The 26,909-nt window shown below is 41.7% G+C and overlaps 2 protein-coding genes across 2 annotated transcripts in view; both read left to right on the forward strand.

Annotated features, from left to right (window-relative positions):
• LOC311037212 (uncharacterized protein) overlaps positions 1 to 16,999 on the forward strand; it is a gene marked incomplete at both ends in the record, with an annotated part of 34,781 nt that extends 17,782 nt beyond the window's left edge. Inside the window, 12 exons of the mRNA XM_084046332.1 lie at positions 2,910 to 3,052; positions 5,420 to 5,644; positions 6,151 to 6,333; positions 6,968 to 7,071; positions 7,568 to 7,722; positions 9,497 to 9,668; positions 10,578 to 10,704; positions 11,359 to 11,465; positions 13,241 to 13,455; positions 13,887 to 14,069; positions 15,332 to 15,467; positions 16,993 to 16,999. Of these exons, the coding sequence (XP_083902458.1) occupies positions 2,910 to 3,052; positions 5,420 to 5,644; positions 6,151 to 6,333; positions 6,968 to 7,071; positions 7,568 to 7,722; positions 9,497 to 9,668; positions 10,578 to 10,704; positions 11,359 to 11,465; positions 13,241 to 13,455; positions 13,887 to 14,069; positions 15,332 to 15,467; positions 16,993 to 16,999 (1,757 nt within the window). The remainder of the gene's footprint in view (positions 1 to 2,909; positions 3,053 to 5,419; positions 5,645 to 6,150; positions 6,334 to 6,967; positions 7,072 to 7,567; positions 7,723 to 9,496; positions 9,669 to 10,577; positions 10,705 to 11,358; positions 11,466 to 13,240; positions 13,456 to 13,886; positions 14,070 to 15,331; positions 15,468 to 16,992) is intronic.
• A 6,218-nt stretch (positions 17,000 to 23,217) lies between these two features.
• On the forward strand, positions 23,218 to 26,420 carry LOC311037213 (solute carrier family 22 member 4-like; the record flags this gene model as incomplete). The annotated part of the gene is made up of 6 exons (XM_084046333.1): positions 23,218 to 23,424; positions 23,871 to 24,053; positions 24,128 to 24,231; positions 24,419 to 24,573; positions 25,319 to 25,490; positions 26,285 to 26,420. The coding sequence occupies 6 exons, from the start codon at positions 23,218 to 23,220 to the stop codon at positions 26,418 to 26,420; spliced, it is 957 nt and encodes a 318-aa protein (XP_083902459.1).
• Between the last annotated feature and the right edge of the window lie 489 nt (positions 26,421 to 26,909).

Below are 26,909 nucleotides of genomic sequence, written 5' to 3' on the forward strand. Positions count from 1 at the left end.
CACAAAATAAACGGTCTCACCAATAGAAGAATGTCCTCAGCGTCTCTTCTCTTTAACGGTGAGTATTGACAGATAATGTGGCCTTTGCTATATTCCACTGATAGCTTAGAGGAACCGACAAATACTTAATCAAACTAACCAGGTCTCCCGTGGACTCCCTGACGGTTTGTCTCTGTCATTTCTTTTCCCCCTCAAGGGCCGGCAAAGCAAAGCAAAGCAAAGCAAAGCAAAGCAAAGCAAAAGCAAAGTTTGTTGTTTACCCAGGGTGTCGGACTAAGCACGAAGCTTGTTTCCAGCCGGACCCTGCATGGAAGCCTTGCTCAAGGGCTATTCAGCGGTGATTCATGATTGATGTGATGAATTGGGGAATCGAACTAGGGACCTTCCGGTATCAAGGCCGCCCCTCTAACCACTAGGCCACCGCTGCCACCAAGCAACTTCAGCAACTTCCGCACACTATATGGTGCGTGCCTCATTCACAGACCCATCAATCAATGTCAATCAATCCATCACAATACATCAAAATGAAAGCATAAACATATAAACCCCCCAAACAATAACAAAATGAAAACATAAACATCACAAAAGATAGGACCTTACCCTTAAAGGATGGCGTTAATTTAAGGGATATTTTAATTCATAGGCATAAACTTTTAAATGCCATTATAAAACTAAATCCTCTTTTACACATGTGTGGCAGTGCTACAAACTAAATGTACCAACAGTAGATGTCTGTGTTTACAGATGTCTTACTTTAAAGCATGGTGTCAGAGAAAAAGATAGATCCTCTTCCAAAATATACGGTCACTGCTGACAATCTGATGGGTCACTGTTAAGTATGATGACATTTAATGTATAATTCTTCCTATACAATACAATGATATGACTGTCCATTAATTTGGAGACTGATATGCTTAAAAGTATATTTGATCTATAGGTGACAAGCTGCCCCCCTTTTCCTGGTGCATCAACAAAGTTAAAGTCCAATTAGGACATGGTGGTACTCACTGCTTGTGAGTATTGATAATAATTTATGAACTATGTTAATGATTTATTCGGTGTATGCAACATGAAAGTAGTTTAAGCCTCATTTATGTGTTTCAGGCTCTGAAAATTCAGCCTAGTCAGCCCGGTTGAGCGTGCTGGCAGAACACAGGGCTGGGAAACGTCTGCACCCAGTGAGTATTGATCACATCAAACCAGTCACCTTATAGCTCAAGAATCAACCATGTTAAGTCTAAGAACATTCTTTGTATGTTTTTCAGACTCTTGACATACAAACCTATAGGCTCTCTGGGAAGGGAAAAGTCTGCATCCAGTGAGTATTGATCACATTAAACCACTCACCTTTTAGTTTAAGAATCAGCCATGTTAAATCTAAGAACTGTCTTTTTATGTTTTTCAGATGACATGTTGAAATGTAACCCAAAGTAAAGCTGAGGTCCTACATCCAGCCACGGTTGTGCTGTGAAGAAGAGTAGCCTAGTATTGTTACATGCAATGATATAATTGTCTGCCATCCAATGATGCTACGACAAAACACACTATCGATACTTTTCTCATAGTACAGATTGTAATCAACGCAATCCTGCCTTGATCTACCCTATCTTTTTTTTTATTGTATTTGCCAGACCCAAGGTCATGAGGCTTTGTATCTGTTTTGTCCATACATGGTATGTCACTTTGTCCCCCGGCCCCAGCCAAAAAAGTCTGTCCCCCTTTCAGGGGCGCCGATATTTATAAGCTCTAGCGGGTGCCCAACAAGGCACACATGCACGCGCGCGCAGGGTTTTGGCCGGATAATTTACTTTTTTGGGTTTTTTTTGTAACTTTATTTCGGTTAATTCGGTTGTTCAGTGGCGATCTGAACCAGGCGATCTGATTTTGAACCAGCACCCAGTGGGTGCTCCTTACCATAGACTGTAAAAAAGAATGGACAAAGCCACTCCCCTGCTTTCTACAGAACGAAAATGAAGCCGATAGTTCAGAAACGTGCATTCCGCCATCGTTAATATATACAGTTGGCCACGCCGGAACTCAAACGCTATTGGTTGAGACCAGACACGTGACCAGCGAACCAGAAAACAACCCCCAAAAATGCTATTGGTTGGGTAGCTTGTCAATCAAGAGTAGGGCGGGGAATGAATGCTATTGTTTGTGTAGGTTGTCAATCAATCATCCCGCCCCTCCTGGAGCATAGCCTACTTTATCGTCAATTTTAGAATAAATGGGACCATAATTTAGCAAAACGCATATCATGATGATTGAAAGGAGACTTTAAACTAGCGACTGGAAGCATATAGAATTTATGACAATTTTTATTACGGTGAGAAAATCTAGTCTAAAGTTTGTCAAAAACCCATTCACTTGCGTTAAAATAAATTATTTCTGACACTGCAGGTCGGCGCAGGGTAAAACAGTGCCTCACTCTGGCCATTCATAAGCTTCCGTGTTGGCCTCATTGTAAATATCCAAGCCTTGCCCCTTGCTCCTTACCCACAGTGGGTGCTTTAGCCCCGGGGCACCCACGGTATCGGCGCCCTTGCCCCCTTTCGTCATAGAAGGGACATAGAAGGGACACACGTCATGCGAAGCCCGGCCATTCAGTTTTCAACCACTAGGGGTCTGGCAGTACCAGGTCTCCTGGTTCTAGTTATTTATTTAGAGTAGCCGATTACTTTTTTCCAACTCCCCCCCCCCCAATTTAGTGCTTGTGCCAATTGATTCCTTCCCACACACACATGTCTGTGTTGTCACTGCTGTTCCTACTGACTCAACTGCCAGTGAGGAGCCCCCAGCGGGAGGACGTAGACCCTTCGTCCTAGTCCCGCCCAACGCTCCCCGCTGACAGGTGCCGCACCCCAGCCCATAGGAGTACATGCAATGACCAATATCACCCTCCCCGCCAGGCTTCCCTCCCCCGAACGCTACTACCAATTGTGTTCGCATAGACGCCCGACAAAGCTGGTTGCACCACGGTGGTTTCAAAGCCACAACCTCCTTGGTGGTGGGCAGGGACTTCACCACTGCGCCACCTGAGCGCCCTTACCCAGTCATTTTAACCACACTAGTGCTTGCGTCCAACACCATACATGCTTTCTGAGCTGATGCAGTGGCACACATCGTTGGCAGCTGATTCTAATTAATGATCAATGCTTATCAATCGCTGAAGTCACTTAACGAGCACCATGTAATCCCCATGCAGAGATTCAGCAGTGACAGCAGCCAGTAGGCTACTGCTAAGAGCAAGTGTCTCTGCTGAAACTGTTGCCCCTGCGACCCGACTCCGGATAAGCGGTTGAAGATGGATGGATGGATGGATCACTGAAATGAATTGAACGACTGACAACAGGAAGTGATGGCCATCATTCACGCAGGGCCTCATGGGACACTGGGAACTGGTGGATAAGGTCAGTGTTATGCAGCCTGCCATGTTTTTACCCTGAAGTGGAAAACAAACTACAGAATCAGGCTCTAGGGTGTCAGACCCCGAGTTTCTGAACCAGTAGACAGAGACAGATTAGATTGGCACAGAATAGAGCGGTAAATGTTTTACTTCTAGCAGGAGAAGGAACACTGGTCATGGTCAAAGTATTTTGTTTATCTTATCTCCAGATTTCAGCGGTTGGTGTGACATCAAAGCCGACTCACTGCTGTGAGCAGCATATTTCTCTTTCAACTTTAATTCATTTTCCACATGCAGAGGCCTCCAAGACCCTGTGTAGTATGTGTCAAAGATGAGCCTTATCTTTCCATTATCGCAAATAGATTAATTCTGTGTGTGTGTGTGTGTGTGTGTGTGTGTGTGTGTGTGTGTGTGTGTGTGTGTGTGTGGGTGTGTGTGGGTCAGTGCGAAATATTAAAACCATGTTGTTTTTAAGAAAGAATCCTTAACATTTGACATTTTGGACTAGTGGCCTGACCCCTGCATGTGGTTGTTGTGTACTGCATCCAAAGCAGAAGTGAGAGACATCTATACAAACCTGTCATTGTAAAACTGGGGGTGGGGGGTTTGTGTTTACCTGCCATGGTAGCCAGCTGTCCAAATGGAGGGTCAGATATGAGGGGCTGGGCTGCACTGCGGCGCCCCCTGGAGGGAGACAAGAGTTGTTGCGAACGCGGAAGGAAAAGTGGAGCTTACTATGAAAGTCTGCTCGGCTTGTGTGTGTGTGTGTGTGTCTGTGTGCAGTGCACTGCCTGGGTGCGGCCGACAGAGTGCGCCAGAGTGCAGCTACAGTCAAAACACACACACACACACACACACACACACACACACACACACACACACACACACACACACACACACAAAGTCCGTAAATACACAATATTTTCGAGCTGCGTTCGCTTCCAGCGTTCGTGCGTCTTACTTGTTGATCAACAGCACAACAAGACAATGCTGCAACAGGTGTTGGAGCAAACAGTGTCATGCTGGTAGACATCTATCAGTGTTTTAACCTCTCTCTCTCACGCACGCACGCACGCGCGCGCGCGCACGCGCACACACACACACACACACACACACACACACACACACACACACACACACACACACACACACACACACACACACACACACACACACACACACACACACACACACACACACACAGAAGGGAAGAAGGGACATACTGACACAGTTCTACCAAGTGGCAACATGAAAAGGCAGAGAGAGAGAGAGAGATGAGTCTGTCAGTGGCATGGAGCATGGCATGGCATGTGGAATATGGCATGTGCCATGACATGGCATGTAGTATGTGGCACGGCTTGCAAGTGATATGTGGCATGACATGTGATATGTGTAAATAAGGGTTTTGCACTTTATTACACAATGGTGACTATTGTGTTCTATTGAAATTCAGACCGGGTCCGTGTATGTGGACATCATTTTTCTCAAAAATACATTATTTCAAAAGATGATGCATAGTTTTTATACTCCAGGTCCCAATAAGTCCACATAGCAAAGAGAAATACAAAATGCATACCAAACAAGAGCTTGGGTATTAAAAGAGGATATACATTACATTTTTTTCAACAAACTGTTAAAAAAGTACTCTTCTATAAGTGTATTTATGCATAAGCTGGTGTGTGATGATATTACATTTTTATGAACCCTCTCCTTCTTTTTTAATCCTTAAATAATTAAACCCTATATGTTAGCCGGGGTCCCCCAGGGGTCTATACAAGGCTCCCTCGTTTTTACCTCAACACTAAATATATTTGCATAAAAGTGCCAATGTACAAGCTTATTACATTCCTACATTCCTGGGCCTGGCACTAAGAGGGATTATGAGGAGGTCTTGGACAGTGGGGGATCAGTGGGGGGGCTTGTATTTTGTGTGCCCATTGTTGACACATCACCTGACTTGATGAGGTATTTAGTGTCAGCCAGAAGAGGAGATTCTTGAATCTTGATTCTCAGACTCCTGGGTCTTTGGCCATGAAGGACTACGAGGAGACCACATCCTTCCTTGGACAGTGGGGACGCTTCCAGCAGATCGTGTTCTTCCTGCTCTGTGCCAGCACCATTCCCAATGGCTTCACTGCGTTCTCTGTCATCTTCCTGGCTGACACCCCCCGCCACCACTGCCTGGTTCCAGATGTCAACCTAACTGCAGAGTGGCGCAAGGCCATCATCCCAGTAGAGGTGAGCACCTGACGCCAGTGTATTGTTCTTTATGACGGTGGTTCTCAAACTTTTTCATGTCAAGGACCCCCAAAATGACATGTACTGTATTTGGCCACAGATCCCCATCTCAAAATATTTTGTTCCAGGGACCCCTAGAAGCAAAGATTTGAGTACAAATGTTTGCTTTAAAAATATGTATTATAGATTTGCACAATTATTCACGATTTAAAAATAAATGAGCAGATCTACAAGCTCATAGTGCGGCTATGATCTTGTACCCCCCCCCCCCCCCCCAAAGGACCCCATGGGCCCCCCCGGACCGCACTTTGAGAACCAATGCTTTATGACATGTTTCCATATGTTAATATACATCGGTATCGGCTATCTGTTATCGGTCAAATTGTTATTTATAAACATGGGTATCGGTAGGGGCCCAGGATTTCCATATCGGTGCATCCCTAGTCACCATACATACCATACATACGGCTTATTGCACTGTAATAGAGGTTATTATATTTGACTAGGTGGTGAACGGACAGGAGGAGCAGAGCCGATGCCACCGGTACAGACTGGACGAGGTCAGGAACCTGTCTGCTCTGGGCTACATCCCCGGTCGGGACGTGAACCTCACTGAACTGAGACAGGAGAGCTGTGTGGACGGATGGAGCTACAGCCAAGACATCTACCAGTCCACCATCGTCACGGAGGTCAGTGTGTGCGTGCGTCCGTGGTGGAAAAAGTACTCACATTTTTTACTTAAGTAAAAGTATCAATACTGCAATATAGAACTACTCTGTTACAAGTAAAAGTCCAAAAAGTCCAAAAGTATTGGTATCAAAATACACTTAAAGTACAAAAGTTGAAAGTACTCATTATGCAGAACGTCCCATAAAAATCTTTTAAAAATAGCAAATCTACAATATCACAATGTGTCGCATCGCAACGCATTGTGAGCTTGTAGATCGGCTATTATCAAATGGCCGAAATGGTTAATGTATGTTTTGTAATAATAATTAAAATCTACGAAGTAACTAACTAAAGTTTTCAAATAATTGTAGTGGAGTAAAAGTACAATATTTGCCTCTGAGATGTAGTGGAGTAGAAGTAATAGTATTGAAAATTGGAAAGACTCCAGTAAAGTACAAATACTTCAGCATTGTACTTAAGTACAGTACTTAAGTAAATGTACTTACTTACTTTCCACCACTAGCGTGCGTGCATGTGTTTACACTTTCAAGTTAACGCTACACAATCCATAACTTAAGTGAATACAAATGTATTTTAACCAAAGGTGCATCCGCAAGTGTCAATCTTTCTTTACTGTAAATTCTCAACCTGCAGTTTGACCTGGTATGCAGCAACCAGTGGAAGCAACCGTTCACCTCCTCAGTGTACTTACTGGGACTTTTGTGTGGATGCTTCTTCTCTGGACAGATCTCAGACAGGTATTTGAAACCCATGGCATGAGGATTTAATAATGACCCATGACACTCCGTCTTTTCAGGCTTGTGGGGAAATGGCCTGAAATTATTGAGTACTTCACAGCCTTCCTAGAGTTGCAGTGGAGTCAAAAGTAAAATATTTGTCTTTGAAATGTAGTGGAGTGAAAGTATTCAAAAAGGTTTATCAAAAAAATACTCATAGATACAGATACTCATAAAATGTACTTAAGTGCAGTACTCAAGTAAGTGTACACCGTTACTGTCCTCCAATGCCAATGTGTGACATGAGGAGAAAGTCATGGTCATGTGACTGCACCCTTTGACCTTCAGGATGGTCAGTTATCCTGTGTTATCGTTGGTCTATCTGGTTTATAATTCACCAATAATAACTAACAGTTTGACCCTTTGTCCAGATGTGTATGGACATATAAATTCCAAAGGAAAGAGAAACAAAACACATGGTGGCTAATTTTGTCTCTTTTTTTTTTTTTTTTTTAAGGTTTGGAAGAAAGCCTGTTATGTTTGCAACCATGGCAGTCCAGACCCTTTTTACCTTTGTCGAAATCTTCTCTCCCTCGTGGACGGTGTTCTCTATCCTCTTCTTCATCGTTGCTTTGGGCCAGAACTCCAACAATATGGCTGCCTTTGTCATAGGTACGCAACAACTACTCCCATGTAGCCTGATTATCAGACTGAAGCTCAGTGTCGGCGATTACAAGGGGGAGGGGATTCGACTTTCCCTAAACCAATCACAAGAAATCCACGGATCCGCCTACATCTGACGTCATCGCACAGCTTGCTTTAGCAGATATTCGCTGATTGGCTTGTCGTTAGACTCACCCCCACCTCCAACTCTCATTGGACGGTACTTTTTGTACCGAATAAATCCTAGGTTCACATTACAACACCAGACCAAGAGGGGCAGTCCACTCAGAGGTCTATGGTCTGGAACCATGCTAACTCACATGTTGAGAATGGATGGGAATGTGCTGAATGTAACATGTAGCCTACTATTTAAACCTGATTTATACTTTGTTGTGCGACCGAGTCATGGCTGAAAATAACTGATCAACAAGCTCACAACACGGCACGGTAGCTTGTACATCTGCTATTTTTGGCCTGCGACTCCAGCATTAGTTATGCAATGAAATGATACATAAGACATACTTTGCATATCAATATTATTGCAAAATACAGTGTCTAGGTCAGGAGTGGGCAACTTTGATTATGGAGAGGGCCACTATATTTCCACTCTCACTCCAGAGGGCCACATTGCATCGGTCAGACACCTCTTATCCCCGTATTTTATCTTTTTTTTTTCGTAAATGAATGCCATACTAAGCCATTCTATGTCACACAAAAGTAGAAAAGTTGTCGATCTACAAGCTCAAAACGCGTCGCATTGCGACACGTGTTGAGCTTGTAGATTGGCTATTTTTGCTATTTCTAATTGGACTCCTGAAAAGTAATATTCTTATTTAACTTCAAATGCATTTAGTTATACTTATGTTAACCGTATGAACTTAAATATATATTGGACATAAAAAAGACAATAGAAATGTAATACTAGCCATTAAAGGTGTACTGAAATGAAAAATATGTTTTTCACACTTTTAGAGCATATCCGTGGTCATCATATGGGCATACCTTACAATAGATGCCAAAAAAAATGAAAAAAAAACATTTTTGTGTATTTTTACATCTAAAGTCCCTAAAAAGCCAATCTTAATTACTTCCTGTAAACGAAAACGTGCTGCGTGATGACATAATACAGCCTTCACGAATATAAATGAATCTTGATTACATGCACCTGTTTGATTCCCATAGCTGCACGTTCTTCAAACACAGCTGATTTTAATTACAGAGATACTCCGTTTTGAATCTCATTGAAGATGAGTGTATTACTCATTTTAAACTTCATCTGCACACTAAAATATGTATCTGAAAACATTATAGGTTAGAAATAAGCCAGGTAGTAGCAAACGTGCTTCACTGGCCGTCTCTCTCTCACTTGTAAACAAACACTAGCCGTGTGCCAGCACGGCTGAAGTGATTGAGATCCAACGTCCCATAGCCTGAAGGGATGGGACCTTCTGATTGGTTTAGAGTCGTTGAGCCGACGTTTCGGGCTGAACCTTCAGAATAAAATGACCGAAAATGTCACTTCAGTGCGTCTTTAAGCTACTAATATAGACTGAAGTAATTAAAGCGGGTCATGTTTGGAATAGTAACAGATGAAATCAATAATATACCACTATTCCAATATTAACCTGCGGGCCACATTAAGTGAAGGTGGGGGCCGCATTTCCCCCAGGGCCGCCAGTTGCCCATGTATGGTCTAGGTTTATGGAAATCTGTGGAACGGAGGAGCTCTAGCCGATAAACGTGTTTTATTTTAGTGTTTTTCTCTCCCTCTGCTTCCTTCCAGGTTCTGAGATCTTGACAGGAAACGTACGTGTCCTGTTTGTGTCTCTGGGAATGAATCTGTTCTTTACTTCTGGCTACATGATGCTGCCTCTCTTTGCTTATTTCATAAGGGACTGGAAGTATCTTCTGCTGGCTATATCTCTGCCTTGCCTGCTCTACATACCCCTCTGGTGGTGAGTTACAGTCATTGTAGAAGAACCATCACTACTGAGCCAGTAGTAGTGTTTTACTCATAATATTGGGGACTTAATATTATCACTATTACCTGTGACAGCTCACTGTAGTATAGATGCTAATATTTTTTTCATTCTTTTATGAATTCAAATTCTAAAGGGTTTTTCTTTTATTTATTTATTGTATAACTTTTTAATTCATTTTACAGGAGAGAAATAACAGGTACTGAATCCTTAAAGGGATAAATTTCACTTTTCAAACATGTTTGGGGTCATTTTTACGTCTACTCAGGCTTTTGTGAGCACCCCAGAAGTTGCTTGATTCAGTATTTAGATATTTGATATTCATTTTATCTGACACGCCCCCTTCCTATACAAACCCATTGTAACTCCATTTCAACCATGATGGATTCATTGGTTTTGGTGACAGATTCTCCTTCTAATATGTGAGGGGCCGTGTTTTTTCAATGACTTACTTTTCATTTATTTTATTTTATTTTATTTATTTGTTCATTTTCAAAAATATTTTTTACAGATTATTTTTTTTAACACGGTCCCCTCACGCGTTTGAAGTACAATATCAGTCACGTTTAACTTGTATCCTTCTTTGAAGCACTACATTGAAACTGAATACACATTTCCTCTGGATAAGAGCATCTGCTTAATGACTAAATTATAACGTAACATTTTCAGTATAGATTTGAAGGTTATTTTCTTTTTTTGGAGACTTATTTTTCTCTTAAAAGTATTACATTTTGAAAGGATGTTATTTTCTGTTCTCTGTAATCACCTGTATGGGACCATGAATTGCTTTTGAGATAAAGCCCTTCTGACTGTTTGAGCGTGAACCTCTCTCTACTGTGTTCCATAACCAAAGCGTGGACCTTCTCTCTCCTACCTGCGAGGCAGGTTCATCCCAGAGTCTCCTCGGTGGCTGATCTCCCAGGGAAGAATAGAGGAGGCTGAGGCCGTACTGAGAGAAGCTGCTAAGAAGAACAACGTAGAGGCTCCGCAGGTCATCCTTGAAGATTATGATGTAAGTTGACTTTAAGTCATACTGTTTAACCTTTTCAATTACATTTATTTCTAATATATATAATTCTTCACTTGCATATTTTTCACAATAACCATTCCACATTACATGTGTTGTGTGACCACTTCCCTAAACACTATAAAATACTATTTGTAATCCCAATGTTCTGGCCCCAACACTGGGAATCACATTTCTAACAGATGCTGTAATGACCACGTACTGTAGCTACCACTGGAGATGTCACTAAAAACCCTTCAAAAAGCATTGTGCACAGACGTTTTGGAGTTCAAGACATGAAGCCTAATATACACAGTATAAAGGGCCCTGCTACATCTAACATTATGTTCACAAATAGACACAGTATAAAGGGCCCTGCTACATCTAACATTATGTTCACAAATAGACAGCCACCATTATAATTGACTTCACATTTGTCTTTGATGACAGCGTAGACACATAACATTTTGGCATGGAGGGAGAATACACAATGAACTGAGAGGGAGGCTGATGCTTTGTGTCCTGCAGAGCAGTGCCGTAAAGTAACTAAGTCCGTATAGGATTCCAGACTTTTACTTGTAACAGGGTATTTCTTTATTGCAGTATTGATACTGTTTACTTAAGTAAAACATTTGAGTACTTTTTCTACCACTGCTGCAGAGTGACATGGCAAAGGACAGATGTGACCCAGAGAAGCGTCACAGCGTTCTAGACCTGCTAAGGTTCACCAAAACCAGAACCACAACACTCATACTCTTCCTAGTGTGGTGAGTATCCACAGGTTGTTTTGCACTCACCTTATCACACATACTGTAGAAGGGTATGTCTATAAGTATGTGCTTCTTTTGCATGTCTTAAGACACATAGACGTAGTATATGCAGTGGTGTAAAGTAACTAAGTACATTTACTCAAGTACAGTACTAAAGTACAATTTTGAGGTACTTTTACTTTACTGGATTATATAGGCTAACCCTGGTGCTAGCCTATAGGGCAGTGAAAGGAACAGCTCCTTCTTACCTCCGGGCTATGGTCGATGCTTACACCCCTGCCCGACCACTTCGGTCTGCCACCAGGGTCCTTCTGGTCGATCGACACGGTCATGACTTTTTTCTGTTCTGGCCCCACAGTGGTGGAATGAACTTCCCACTGATTTCAGGACAGAGTCACTGCCCATCTTTCACCGCAGGCTGAAAACCCACCTCTTCAGGAAACACTACCCTTCCTCTTTGCCTGGCCTACTTGTTGTTAACTAGTTGTACGAACTCTTGTTTTATTGTTGTATTGTTTTATTTTGATCTTGTTTAGTCGATACACTTATTTGTTTTTGCTCGTGCTCATTTGATTTTGCTATTTTGTCTCATCTGTTTAAGAAAGTAGGTAGCTGATATATTGCACTTATACCATAGCGGTAGGTATGCTCTTAGTTGCTTGTTTTTGCAGGAAATGCACTTCAGACTTCTGGTGATTAGTAGTTTCGTTCCCTACCTATGTTGAATACACTTATTGTAAGTCGCTTTGGATAAAAGCGTCTGCTAAATGACTGTAATGTAATGTATTTCCAATGTTCAGTACTTATAGTTCTACTCCACTACTTCAAATATTGTTTTTACTACACTACGATTATTTGAAAACGTAAGTTACTAGTTACTTTTTAGATTTAGATTATTATTTAAAAGAGAACATACATTACCCACAGCCCTATAACAATTTCAGCCATTTGAAAATAGCCGATCTACAAGCTCTCAATGCGTTGCGATGCGACCCATTGTGAGCTTGTAAATCTGCTATTTTCAAAATATTTTTATATATTTGTCTCCACCAGGCCGAAAGGCGAGAGAGTATGTTTTTCCCCTTGTCCGTCCGTCCGTCCGTGTGTCCGTGTGTCCGTCCGTCTGTGACCAGCTAATCTCCGGCACCGTTGGCTTGATCGCAGCGAAACTGTGCGCACACACTCCCTGGATGCCAATTCAGAACCTCTACCTCTGTCGGTCTACACATCGGTACACATGATCTCTATAGTCATGTGATCAAGACGGATGTGTTTGATTTTTCATATTCCATCCTGATTGGCTAAGATTGACATCTAAAGTTTGCATTATTGGCTTGTTTTGAACAAAATTCTGCAAATCCTGAACGCACCGTCCGATTGCGGTGAAACTTTGCACGCACATTCACACTATGTTGAGGAACAAATGCCACCCTTTTAACATTGGCCTGTTATAGCGCCACCAGCAGGTCCAATTTAGCAAAACAAATGTTTTTAACAAAATGCCTCAAATCATGATTGCAGTGTCCGATTGTCGTAAGAAGAAATGGCACCCTTTTCACATTGGCCTATTATAGCGCCACCAGGAGGCCACAATAGCCTACCTGACCTGGCGGAGACCTGTGCTCCGAGGAGCACTTTTTCTAGTTTTTATTTATTCCTATATGCATGCTTATCTATCTATCTATCTGCCAATCCATCTAGCCATCCATCTGTCATCATTGATCAGTACTTACTGCTGGGACAAAGACTGTTACTGTGTGTGTCCCTCCCAGGTTCACTATAAACACTGGCTACTTTGCTCTGTCCCTGAACACATCCCGTCTTCACGGCGACCGCTTTCTCAACTGTTTCATCTCGGCAGCCGTGGGTTTACCGGCGTCCTTCTCCAGCTGGCTGGCGCTGCAGTATCTTCCCAGGCGGCTGTCTGTGGCACTCAGTATGGCTCTCGGAGGAGGAATGCTGTACTGCATTCAGCTGGTGCCACAAGGTGACTGTAGGGACTTTATCATAGGAAACTAATGAATGTTGGAAGTTAAAAGACTACTCCTTCTCAGTCTAAAGATAAAACAAAATGTCATCCTTAACAGCATTCCATACAGCTTTGGAACGTAATCTTATCTAAACGAGGAAGGCCAAGTTCCAAGAGTGGCTAACTTGGCCTTAATGCCAAATAAAACCAATGCCATTCAGAATTGTGTGTGTGTGTGTGCGTGCGTGCGTGCGTGCGTGTGTACATATTCTGCTAATCATTGTAATTGTTGGATATACAGTACATTCAGTAATGTTAAGCACTTGCATGCACATACTGTACACAAATACATACATACATAAATATAATACACACATACAGCATATCTAAATAGATAGATACATGCATCTATTCTACTTTGTTCTCTTCTATTCTTCTGTATTGCTTAGGTCTACCATACCTGTCCATAGCACTGGAGATGCTGGGTAAATTGTGCATTTCCACCAGTTTCCAAGTGATTTTTGCCTACACCGGAGAGCTGTACCCAACAGTCATCAGAAACACAGCTGTTGGCACCTGTTCCATGGTTTCCAAAGTGGGCGGTATCCTTGCTCCTTATGCCATGCAACTGAGTACGTTTATGTTTATATAGATCTGCAATGTCAACTTCTACTCTGTCAAAGAGTAATAACTATTACTATTAGTAGTAATAACTACTATTGCATCTGAACAGATACTTCCAAAGTGAGTTACTGGCACAGAAAAGTGTACACATTTGACACAGTACTTGGCAAATGGTCTCGCATTTCTATAGCGCCTTTATCCACATAGCTTTACAAAGTGCGTTACATTCACCCATTCACACACCGATGGTGCAGACAACCATCAAATGACACAGGTCTACGGTTGGGATTTTTAAGATCTACATAGATTCTTGAATAGTTTGACTTATACTTGATGGCAGTGAAGCTTATCCCATCGTTCCTGACCCATCAAATCTACTGCTGCTGCTGCTGCTACTATGGGAAAAGATCTCCTCCGACCCCAGCCTCCAGCTGTGTAGATTCTGCTCTATCTCAGTGGGGGGGGGGGGTTAGAAAATGTATTGATATAAATGTGTGTACACCCTGTGTAGTGCTGCTGCAGGGAGCATCCCCAAGAGTGGAAGCGTACCACCAAGTCAAACTATAATTGCTATCTCCATATATGCAATAATGAGTTAATTAATTAGGCGTTTCCTGACAGAAATATTGGTACTTCAACACTTGTGAACTCCCATGCACATGCTGCATACACACACAGTCTAAACTATTAAAGGGTCTACACCATGAATTTTAACTTTTTTTTCATTTTTGTGTGTTTTTGGTCTCCCCCACCTCTCTTCTGTTCCAACAAATACCCGACTTTGAGCATGCAGGCTTTCATAGGCTATCTGTGGTTTTCATGTAAATTGGTCTGAAAACAGTCCGTCAGATTTGTTCCCCCACCCTACGTCACGTCTGGGAACAATTCCTCCCGTTTTTCAGTTCTAACAAAAAAAAAAAAATCCAAACATTTTTTTTTTGGATTTTTAAAATGTATAAAAAAAAATTATAAATTTTTTCTTATTTTTTTTTTTTACTTTTTCCACACAGAACCAGGACATGACATGCATACAAACTGGCTCAATAGCGCCCCGTGCCAAACAGGACAATGTGGTATTGCAGGTGAAAGTGCTTTATAAGCCAGAGAGAAGTTAGTTGGAATGAGTATATCTGAGGCTTGATTTAGGCTCAAACCTTTTGAAAAACGTTTGAGGGACATAAACAATATGATATCAAATATTATTATTATTTTTAAAAAATCATGGTGTAGCTCCTTTAAGTTATTAAAATGTGCTCTTCTCCATATGCAGGTATATACTACAAGTATCTACCATATCTATTGCTGGGTTCTCTGGCTCTTCTGTCTGCCCTGGCCACTCTCTTCCTTCCAGAGACCTTTGGTCGACCTTTGCCTGAAACTATCCAGCAGATGCCTGTGAGAGAAAGGTATGCTCCTGGTAGAATTACCAGTCGTGATCTTGGAAATAAAGATAGGACATTTGATATGCTATTTTTCCTACGAGGAAGTATATAGGGCTTTAGTGGTTATCTGCATTTATATACAACACTAATCCTTTGCCTTTTCTTTACCAGGATAAAGTGTGCATGTTTCGTCATTACAGAAGACAAGACCCCATCTGTGCCCCATCTACAACTAAATTCTACAAATCTTTAATGTTTGTACATTTCTGTATATTTTCAAACGTACATTTATTTTACTAGTATTGGTTTAAATGTGTCAATTTATTATGTTAAAATAAACGACATAAACAAAAATCCATAGATGCCAGTTTACCACTGTCTTTTCCCCAAAACATAGAGTACTGTTATGAATGTGAGTCTAATATGAGCACAGCTCCTAACTGAATGCACTGTATCGCAGAAGAAGTCTTGCTTTCACAATGTCTCGTTGATGCTTTCTTCTTCTCCTGTAGTCTGAGGGAGTTTGTAACGTTTCCTTTTACAACACCTGAGGGAAACAAAAGACAGTGAGCCGCCATGTCTGGGTCAAATGTTTATACATCATTCTTCAACATGATCTTACTCCCTGAACCACATGAACCCAAGATTCCCTATTCTGGGGGGCGAACATTCGGTGAAAGCAGATCTACAAGTTCACAACGTATTGTGTTGCGTAGTGTTGTGAGCTTGTAGAACGGTTATTTTAGGTAAATTTGGGCCCCTATTTTTACCACTGCTATACCCACACCCGCGGCCCACTACCCGTGATTTACTTCCCACTACCCGTGAATTAGGGGTAAGGGAGCTGGCACTGTCCATAAACGCTATTTTGCTTTTTCTATACCCACTATTCATTATGCCGACTCCACTATTTGCGACTGGAGGTGTGGCCGTGGGCGTGTTGTTGCATTATCCCCAAAATTGCTATTTTACCCACACACGTTTGGGACAAGGCATGGTGGAATCTAAAATCACCCGCAATGCCAACTTGGTTTGGTAGGGCGCGCCTGCAATGGACAGACGGCCAGGGCGCACAACGGCACAACATTAGAGGTCTCCCTCTCACCTAATTCTCAACAAATCTCTGAAGTGCAGAGGTGAGAGTGTCAATTCCTTATGTCAATTGTGTTTATATAAGATGATAGTCATAGCAATGCTCTCCAAATTACACACTTGAGTTTTATTCATCGATTATTCAGGAAATAATGAACTGATTACAAAAATATAAAATTCTCTCTAATCAGTAACATTTAGGTGATACGTATGTCTATCAAATGTGCTTTTATTGAAAGGCAATCAAAGGCTAGAGCTTATAAAGCAAACGTCGGTTGTATGGTTTACATGTAAAATCCCCACAGTGATTAATATCAAGACTGATTGATGTTTAAGTGGGGGAAAGGACAGTTTATTTTTTATTGATATTGGATGAGGGTTATTCAGGCCTCATCAGTCCCAGTGGATGTATGGCTTATATTTCTCTATACGTGACTCCTTGATGTGTTTTCTTCAGACTGTGACAGATCTGTGTGGTTGTGGTGGGATTGGCGATTTATTTGATTTTGTTGATTATTTGTTTCTGTTTTCCCCAGATAACCCTGTGGTTAGCTTACCATACTGTTTTGGTGAGGTGGAGATCGATGGCATCAGGGTGTGTGGTGATCACTGGGATGACAAACATTCACAAATACAGCTCTCTGCAAACTGTAGTTTGCAGAGAGCTGGGCTGTGGCAATGGTGTTCTTTAAAAAACATGGAAGAACTGGGTCAGAAGTTTACCAGTCCGTTGCCCAGGGCTCTGAGTCCAGTCTTGGGCAGTGTGAGACGGTCCTGGGCCAGTGTGTTGGAGGACTGGTGTCTGTCTACTGTACAGGTGAATGTTGTTGTATATTTAATAGACACTCTTCTGTATTCTTTGTAAAGAAGATCTGCTGGAGAAAAGGCTGAGTGATTTTTTTCTGCAGTTTTGAGTCTACACTTTGCATTTTGTATTTTATATAGTAACTACTGTATATAAGATTATTTAAGAATTTACTCCATATTTTACTTCGGTCTTTGTTACTCATGTATCATTTTCTAATGGGGAAAAAAATTAATGTTAATATGAGACTGCAATGACATCCATTTACTGTAAAACCAGCATTCTGGACATTGAAGTGGATAAAGACCTCTATAGGAACTCAATTTTATATTAATTTAACCCATGAACCTATTTCCACATTTCTAGACATAATGGACAATGAATTGGAATTGAGATCAGATCAGTTTTTTATTTTATTGGAAACTGTCAATGGAGTAATTTTCTGTACTTGTTTTAGTGGTTGAATAATCTTCCCAGTTTTCCTCTACTGTATTTCCTAATTCCATATCCTAATTCATTCCTATTATATGCTACTAATATTTATCCATTCAAAAGTTTGAATGTAACACCATTTCCACATGACAGGGAATAAAGCAGACGGTTTTCACTTCACTTGTTACAGATGGCTTCAGATTCAGAACTACAAAGAGGAGCGGAGGCACACTTAGAGTCATGGAGAACAAGAAGACAGATGTGAAATCTACAGAGGAGGTAAACAACTGTTTTGTTTGCTTTGTCTTTAAGTCACATTGACACCATAAGACATCTCGTCACTCCAGTCTCTTCTGCACATTATTTTGTATTTAAGATGTTTTTGTATGACATTCCTGATTGAAAATAGTGTAGTAAACCTCGTCTCAGGTATGAGGAATGTAAAGAGCCCGCCCACATAATATTTCTACTGTAAACATTACTAACGGAGGCAGAACTTCCAATGTCACGTTAACAGGATACTTTATTTATTTAAATAGTAGTAGTCGTAGTAGTCTCCGTTGACCGTAGGAGACAACTGCAAAACTGAAGAGCGGAAAAGCACTCCTATTTAGTCCCCCGCTATACTAATGTCTCGCCCTGCCTAACACGGCAACCTGGCCCTAGCCCTCCTATCTATCTTCACCGCCGGCAGCCCTACACGGCACGCGAGCGGCACTCACCCCCCAACAGTGAGTGCAAGACAGATAGCTCAGCTGGCTTCGCCTGTATAGCGTGGACTGAGCTCCGCTCTCCGGAAATCCCTGTCTCTTCTGAGTTCACACTTTTATAGTGTCCCACAGGGACGTGCACAGATAGACTCTCAGTGGTGCTAGAGCACCTGCCCTTTGCCCTCTTGACCAGAAGTGCCCTTTTGAAAAAAAGGGGAAAAAAACTTTTTTTTTTCAGTTTACAGCAGGGGTCTTCAACAGGGGGTCCGGGATCCCTAGGGGGTCCTCAGAGTTACTACAGGGGGTCCGCCAATTCTTTATGTGATATGATTTTTCTTTTTACCATAACCACTCGAAATGTACTCGAGCACCTGCCCCTCAAAATGTCTGTGCACGCCACTGGTGTCCCTTCACCTTCAAAACAATCATGTCCAGCCGCGATTGATCAGCGCTCCGTCTGTCAGTCACAATCAGATGAGCCATCAGTCTGTGATTGACACACGTCATTGTCAGCGTCACCCATAGTGCAGGTTCACTGCAATAGTGAGGAAACAAACTCTCAAACACTAAAGTAAGTTTTGATTATGATTGTAGGACCTGGAAATGACTCTGGTTTGCACAAAAGATCATTTGAACATCAGAGACTGTGTCCACCGGAAGTCTTAAGAAAGTCAAACCAGCTGAAATCTATTGTAAAGGTAACACTAACACACCTACTTTCACTGATCATGTGAAACTAAATGTGTTGTTAGTTGTTGTGATTTTACCTAGACGCTGATGAGTGAACCAATTCTGATGATTTTTTTAAATGATGATGATGGCGATGATCTCATTTGCTTTCAATTTCTATTCAACCAACAAAGTCAACAGCACAAAGTGATGTATCGTTTTGGATTGGATTGTCACAGTCCTTGTGATTGTGCTGCTGCTGATTCTCCTCAGCCTGTGTGTGAGAACACCTGCTACTGTTAATAGTGAGTAACGTTATATTCATGTATTCTATTTAAGTGGTTGTAGTTATAGGATAATGATTCTCTTTTATGTGAACCTTGTGAATAGGAGTCTCGAATCATGTAAATAATCTGTTATGCCAATCATGTAAATCCACTGTTACATGTTTTAATATTTATCCAGTCATTTGACACAAACACAGCCTGATTGTACTCATGTAGGTCTAGAGAAAATAATACTACTACCTGGTCACAAGAGGCCAGTATTTGGACACATACCTTAAGTATCATGTTGGTTCTAGTAGTTACAAATTAAAATTAAAATGTTTTCAATGTTTTTTTATCGTTGCCCGAGAGAGAGAGGACAGTGGAACAGTGAGGATGCAAGTAGAGCAGAGTAGAGGTGACAAAGGTTAAGGAGGTTAAATACCTGGGGTCAACTATCCAAAGTAATGGGGGGTGCAGAGGAGAGGTGAAGAAGAGAGTAGAGTACAGGCAGGGTGGAACGGATGGAGGAAAAGCGTCAGGAGTTATCTGTGACAGAAGGGAACCAGCGAGAGTGAGATGTATAGGACGGTAGTGAGACCAGCCATGCTGTACGGCTTGGAAGAGGTGGCTCTGACCAAAAGACAGGAGGCGCAGCTGGAGGTGACAGGATTAAGGATGCTATGATTCTCATTAGGAGTGACAAGGAAGGACATGATCAGAAATGACTACTTTAGAGGTTCAGCCCTCTAATGTACTGATGCAGTTTGAAAAACACACACCAGAAGCAGTGGGAGGCGTCTAATAGCCTGTACTAGGTGCAATAGAGCGTCGCAGTTCCCGCCCACTTCCAGTTGCCGGAAGTAAATACTCAATGCATTTTTCCCATTGACTTTTCCGAAAATATTTATATAAATTAATTTAAGCCAAGAATCAAGCTATCCAGGATGCTGGTGAATCATGACCATAAAACGTTTGATTCTGTGAAAAAAAATTTTTGAAAACGGCAAAACAAAGGGTATTTATTAAACATAGTATATCATATCATTAATTATAAAATTTTAAAAAATCACAGAAAAAAAGGTTTTATGGTCATGATTCACCAGCATCCTGGATGGCTTGATTCTAGGCTTAAATTCATTGATATAAATATTTTTGGAAAAGTCAATGGGAAAAATGCATTGAGTATTTACTTCCGGCACCCGGATTCTGTGCAACTGCGATGCTCTATATGGATCCAAATAAATAAAAACAACTTTGGGAAATAATAAAACAGGAATACAATAACATATGACCCACATTAAGGCGTAGAGCCAGCGACAGGGGAGGAGCTGATAGGCTGCGATCCACGGCCAATATGAAACCCCAGCAAAGGAAGTTGTAGCAGTAATATAAACTAGACCATACCCGGTCGACGCAGCCGTGGGGGGATATGCGCACATGATCTGGCAACCCGGGAGGCGACATTGTTTGACACATAAACGCTAATAAGAAGCTGAGATTTGATGAAATTGAAAAACGGGCTTCACAGTTGCGTTCAGATGGTAATGGTCAATGGATGTGTGTCCAAATCAGAGGGTTGTGGGTTGTGACACCACTACGGGTTGTGACACCACTACAGACGGACAGAGGTTACTAGAATTATAGTAGGATAGTAGGATAAGGCAAAGCAGCAGTGGTGTCACCGGGCGGAATGCACAGTAGCACTGCCCGCAGAGGAGGAAACCGGGTATTGATCACATCGATACCCGGTTTCCCAATGCGCGAGACTTCGTCCTTAAAGTACCAGCGTGACGCCGGCAGTAGCAGCCCCTTGCTAGCTGGGAAGCTCAGATCTATATTGTCACTATTTTTTTGAAAGCTTACTAAATAAATAAATAGTTTGAGTTTGAGTAATTTAGAAAAACTTTCAGCTATAATGACATGTTCAAAATAGGGATGCCAGGTTGAAAGAAGTTAACCCACAAGTGCTTGTGTAGTAGATTGAAATATTATTGATTTATGCAAAAAAAAAAACTGTTCTATAAGATGTTCTTGGTCAAAAGTATTGTATTTAATGTCTTTATTTTGGTCCAGCTATTTTGAGTAGTTTCCTTTATTTTAAGTTTAACATTGTGGGTTCGTTTAGCACAGTTTAACATGATGTTATAGACCCCTTAACAGACGACGTCACACTGATAAGAATAAGTATGCATAGAATGCGGAAGTGCTCTGTCTATCCTGTAAGAATGGAATGCGGAGGTGCTCTGTCTATCCTGTAAGAATGGAATGCGGACGTGCTCTGTCTCAATGAGACAATTCCAATGTTTAGAAAATTAAAAAAACATAGATTTTACAATATAAATTGGGGTCCCAGAGATAGAAATGCCATTAAATGGGGGTCCGTAGCCCTAATGCATGTCAAACTGGGGGTCATTGAAATTAGAATGGTTGAGAATCACTGCTAGAGAGCCGTAAAAAATCTTCTCTTATGGGAGTCCCTGGCATATCTTTTCAAAAGGAGGTCCGCGGGCTGATAAGTGTCAATTTGGGGGTCCTTGACATGAAAAAGTTTGAGAACCACTAGCACACTAGTGGCCCAGGACCCTGCTGTACGCCTTTCCCCCACTGTCCCTCATAGATCCCACACTCGCGAGAGTGAGGGACGGGAAGCAGAGTGTGATATTGGTGGCCCCAAATGATTTGATAGTTAGGAACCAAATGGACCCTTATGGGTCCATTTGGTTCCATTTGTACACTCTCAGAGTTATGGTGGTCTGTGGTCTAATGCAGGGGTTCTCATAGTGGGGTCCGGGGACCCCCAGGGGTCCTTGAGTGGGTTTCCCCAGCAAAAAATGTGATATGTCAAAATCAGTTTAACCCTATATCGGCTATTTAAAAACAAATCATGACATATTTTGAAAAATGTTTTTTTTTTTTACATTTGTAACACCAGAAATGTGGTATGGGGGTCCCATATTTTCAGATGGGTGTCCGCGGCTAAATTAATGTAGGGGTCCTTGACATGAAACAGTTTGAGAAGCACTGGTGGATAAGCTCCTCTCTGTAACCACACCACATCCACCTGCACCAACACACAGCTTCACAGGAAACACTCCTAAAATAGACTGAGGTACTCTCACATGGTTTGACTCACTTTAATTTACACTATTTGTTCACTTAGTGTTCTATTGAAATTCAGACCGGGTCCGTGTATGTGGACATCATTTTTCTCAAAAAGACATTATTTAAAAAGATGATGCTTAGTTTTTAGACTCCAGGTCCCAATAAGTCCAAATAGCAAAGAGAAATAGAAAATGCATACCAAACAAGAGCTTGGGTCTTAAGAGGATATACAAACTGTTGAAAAAAGTACTCTTCCTATTTGAGAAGTTTATTATGTATAAGCTTGGTGCGTGTGATGATATTACATTTTTATGAACCCTCTCCTTCTTTTTAATCCTTAAGTAATTAAACCCTATATGTGTACTGGGGTCCCCCAGGGGTCTAAACTAGGCTCCCTCGTTTTTCCACAACACTAAATATATTTCCATTAAAGTGCCAATGTACACGCTTATTACATTCCTACATTCCTGAGCCTGGCACTAAGAGGGATTATGAGGAGGTCTTGGACATCGGGGAGGGCAGTGCCCCCACGAAATACAAGCACCCACCGGCTCGTATTTCGTGGCGTCATTGTTCCCTGACGCGTCTGACACATCACCTGACTTGATGAGGTATTTAGTTTCAGCAAGAAGAGGAGATTCTTGAATCTTGATTCTCTTGATTCTCTTGATTCTCAGACTCCTGGGTCTTTGGCCATGAAGGACTACGAGGAGACCACAGCCTTCCTTGGACAGTGGGGACGCTTCCAGCAGATCGTGTTCTTCCTGCTCTGTGCCAGCACCATTCCCAATGGCTTCAGTGCGTTCTCTGTCATCTTCCTGGCTGACACCCCCCGCCACCACTGCCTGGTTCCAGATGTCAACCTAACTGCAGAGTGGCGCAAGGCCATCATCCCAGTAGAGGTGAGCACCTGACGCCAGTGTATTGTTCTTTACGATATGTTTCCATATGTTAATATACAGTATGGTTTAATGCATTGGTTCTCAAGGGAGAGGTTTGTAGAAATCCAGGGGTCCTTGAGGGGGTTCTGGGGGTCCCCAGCTAAATGACGGATATGAAGCAAAAGGACACTTAAGGGGTCTATAACTCTGAGAGTGTACAAAATGGAATTTGTGATTTTCATCATGATTTATGATGATTTATTTGCTTTTTAAAAAATGTATATAACAATTAATTAATAACAACCAAAGCAAAATCGGTATCGGCTATCTGTTATCGGTCAAATTGTTATTTATAAACATCGGTATCGGTAGAGGACCAGGATTTCCATATCGGTGCATCCCTAGTCACCATACATACCATACATACAGCTTATTGCACTGTAATAGAGGTTATTATATTTGACAAGGTGGTGAACGGACAGGAGGAGCAGAGCCGATGCCACCGGTACAGACTGGACGAGGTCAGGAACCTGTCTGCTCTGGGCTACATCCCCGGTCGGGACGTGAACCTCACTGAACTGAGACAGGAGAGCTGTGTGGACGGATGGAGCTACAGCCAAGACATCTACCAGTCCACCATCGTCACGGAGGTCAGTGCGTGCGTGCGTGCGTGCGTCAGTGGTGGTTGGTCAATCTTTCTTTACTGTAAATTCTCAACCTGCAGTTTGACCTGGTATGCAGCAACCGGTGGAAGCAACCGTTCACCTCCTCAGTGTACTATCTGGGAGTTATGTGTGGATCCTTCTTCTCTGGACAGATCTCAGACAGGTATTTGAAACCCAAGGCATGATTATTTATTTTATTTTTATAACAGTATTTTCATATTGTGGTTTTGCTACTTTTACTTAAGTAAAACATTTGAGTACTTTTTCCACCACTGCTAACATGTAAATTGTAAATTGCAAAAGAAAGAGAAAATAAAACACATGTTGACAAATATTGTCTCCTTCCCTAGGTTTGGAAGAAAGCCTGTTATGTTTGCAACCATGGCAGTCCAGATGCTTTTTACCTTTGTCCAAATCTTCTCTCCCTCGTGGACGGTGTTCTCTATTCTCTTCTTCGTCGTTGCTTTGGGACAGAACTCCAACCATATTGCTGCTTTTGTATTAGGTATGCAACAACTACTGGCTGAAAATAACTGATCAACAAGCTCACAACACGGCACGGTAGCTTGTAGATCTGCTATTTTCGTCCTGCAACTCCAGCTTAAGGAATGCAATGAAACGATACATTAGACATACTGTGCATATCGATATGATTGCAAAATACAGTGTCTAGGTCAGGAGTGGGCAACTTTGATTATGGAGAGGGCCACTATATTTCCACTCTCACTCCAGAGGGCCACAATGTATATACTGTCGAGCAGACACCTCTTATCTCTTTTTTCGTACATGAATGCCGTACTTCGCCATTCTATGTCACACAAAAGTAACAAAAATCCAGATTTTTTTTTTTGTTGATGTTTTTGAATTGGAATCCTGAAAAGTAACCTTTTTATTTAATTTCAAATGCATTTAGTTGTACTTATGTTAACTTTATGAACTTAATTACAAATGCATTTGACATAAAGACAGTAGAATTTTAATACTAGTCATTAAGCTACTAATATAGACTGAAGTAATTAAAGCCGGTGCATGTTTGCATGTTTGGAATTGTAACAGCTGAAATCAATAATATACCAGTATTCCGATATTAACCTTCAGGCCGCATTAAGTGAAGGTGGGGCTGCATTTGGCCCCCGGGCCGCCAGTTGCCCATGTATGGTCTAGGTTTATGGAAAGCTGTGGAACGGAGGAGCTCTAGCCGATAAACGTGTTTTATTTTGGTGTATTTCTCTCCCTCTGCTTCCCTCCAGGTACTGAGATCTTGACAGGAAACGTACGTTACCTGTTTTTGTCTCTGGGAATGAATCTGTTCTTTACTTCTGGCTACATGATGCTGCCTCTCTTTGCTTATTTCATACGGGACTGGAAGTATCTTCTGCTGGCTTTATCTCTGCCTGCCCTGCTCTACACACCCCTCTGGTGGTGAGTTGCAGTCATTGTAGACGAACCATCACTACTGAGCCATTTTTTTCTACTTTTTTCCTATAATATCGGGGACATAACATTATTTATCACTTTTACCTGTGACAGCTCACTGTTGTATATATGCTAATAGTTTCTTTCATTCTTTTATGAATTCAAATTCTAAAATATTTTTCTTGTATTTATTTATTTATTTTATAACTTTTTCTTTCATTTTACAGGAGAAAAAGAACAAGTACTGAATCCTTAAAGGGATATTTCACTTTCAAACATGTTTGGGGTCATTTTTACGTCTACTCAGGCTTTTGTGAGCACCCCAAAAGCTGCTTGATTCAGTATTTAGATATTTGATATTCATTTTATCTGACACGCCCCCTTCATATACAAACACAGTGTCACTACATTTTAACCATGATGGATTCATTGAAAACACCGGTCTTTGGTTCTGGTGACTTATTGTCCTTCTAATGGGCCCCTCACTTGTTAGAAGTACAATATCAGTCACGTTTTACTGGTAAGCACTACGTTGAAATTGCATACACTTGTGCACTTCCTCTGGATAAGAGCATCTGCGTAACATTTTCAGTATAGATTTTTCAGTTTTTTTGGAGGCGTCTTTTTCTCTTAAAATTATTACATTTTAAAAGGATGATATTTTCTGTTCTCTGTAATCACCTGTATGGGACCATGAATTGCTTTTGAGGTAAAGCCCTTCCGAATGTTTGAGCGTGAACCTCTCTCTACTGTGTTCCATAACCAAAGCGTGGACCTTCTCTCTCCTACCTGTGAGGCAGGTTCATCCCAGAGTCTCCTCGGTGGCTGATCTCCCAGGGAAGAATAGAGGAGGCTGAGGCCGTACTGAGAGAAGCTGCTAAGAAGAACAACGTAGAGGCTCCGCAGGTCATCCTTGAAGGTTATGATGTAAGTTGACTTTAAGTCATACTGTTAAACCTTTTCAATTACATTTATTTCTAATATATATAATTCTTCACTAGCATATTTTTCACAATAACCATTCCACATACATGTGTTGTGTGAACACTTCCCTAAACACTATAAAATACTATTTGTAATCCCAATTTTCTGGCCCCAACACTGGGAATCACATTTCTTTAAAATTGTATTCCGCGATTTTGTAATCCCATTTTATCACCCAGTGCCAATTGTCTAAGTAATCCTGGGCGCTACTCTCCGTCTGCCAACCCAGGGAGAACCCAGAGCTGAACTCATGCCTCCTTCAATGCATGAGGGCTAACAAGCCTGTGTATCACCTGACAGGGGGGAGTTTCCCCGGTTGGACGTAGCGCGTGGAAGGAACACGTTATTCCAACCAGTTCCTTTCCCCTCCATCAGGCGCCCCGGCTGACCAGGGGGAGGCAGTATAGAGACCTGGATTACTGCATGTTTTTTTTTAGGGTA

This window comes from Gymnoscopelus microlampas (genome assembly GCF_963454915.1).
Source record: "Gymnoscopelus microlampas genome assembly, chromosome: 21".
NCBI classification, from domain to species: domain Eukaryota; kingdom Metazoa; phylum Chordata; class Actinopteri; order Myctophiformes; family Myctophidae; genus Gymnoscopelus; species Gymnoscopelus microlampas.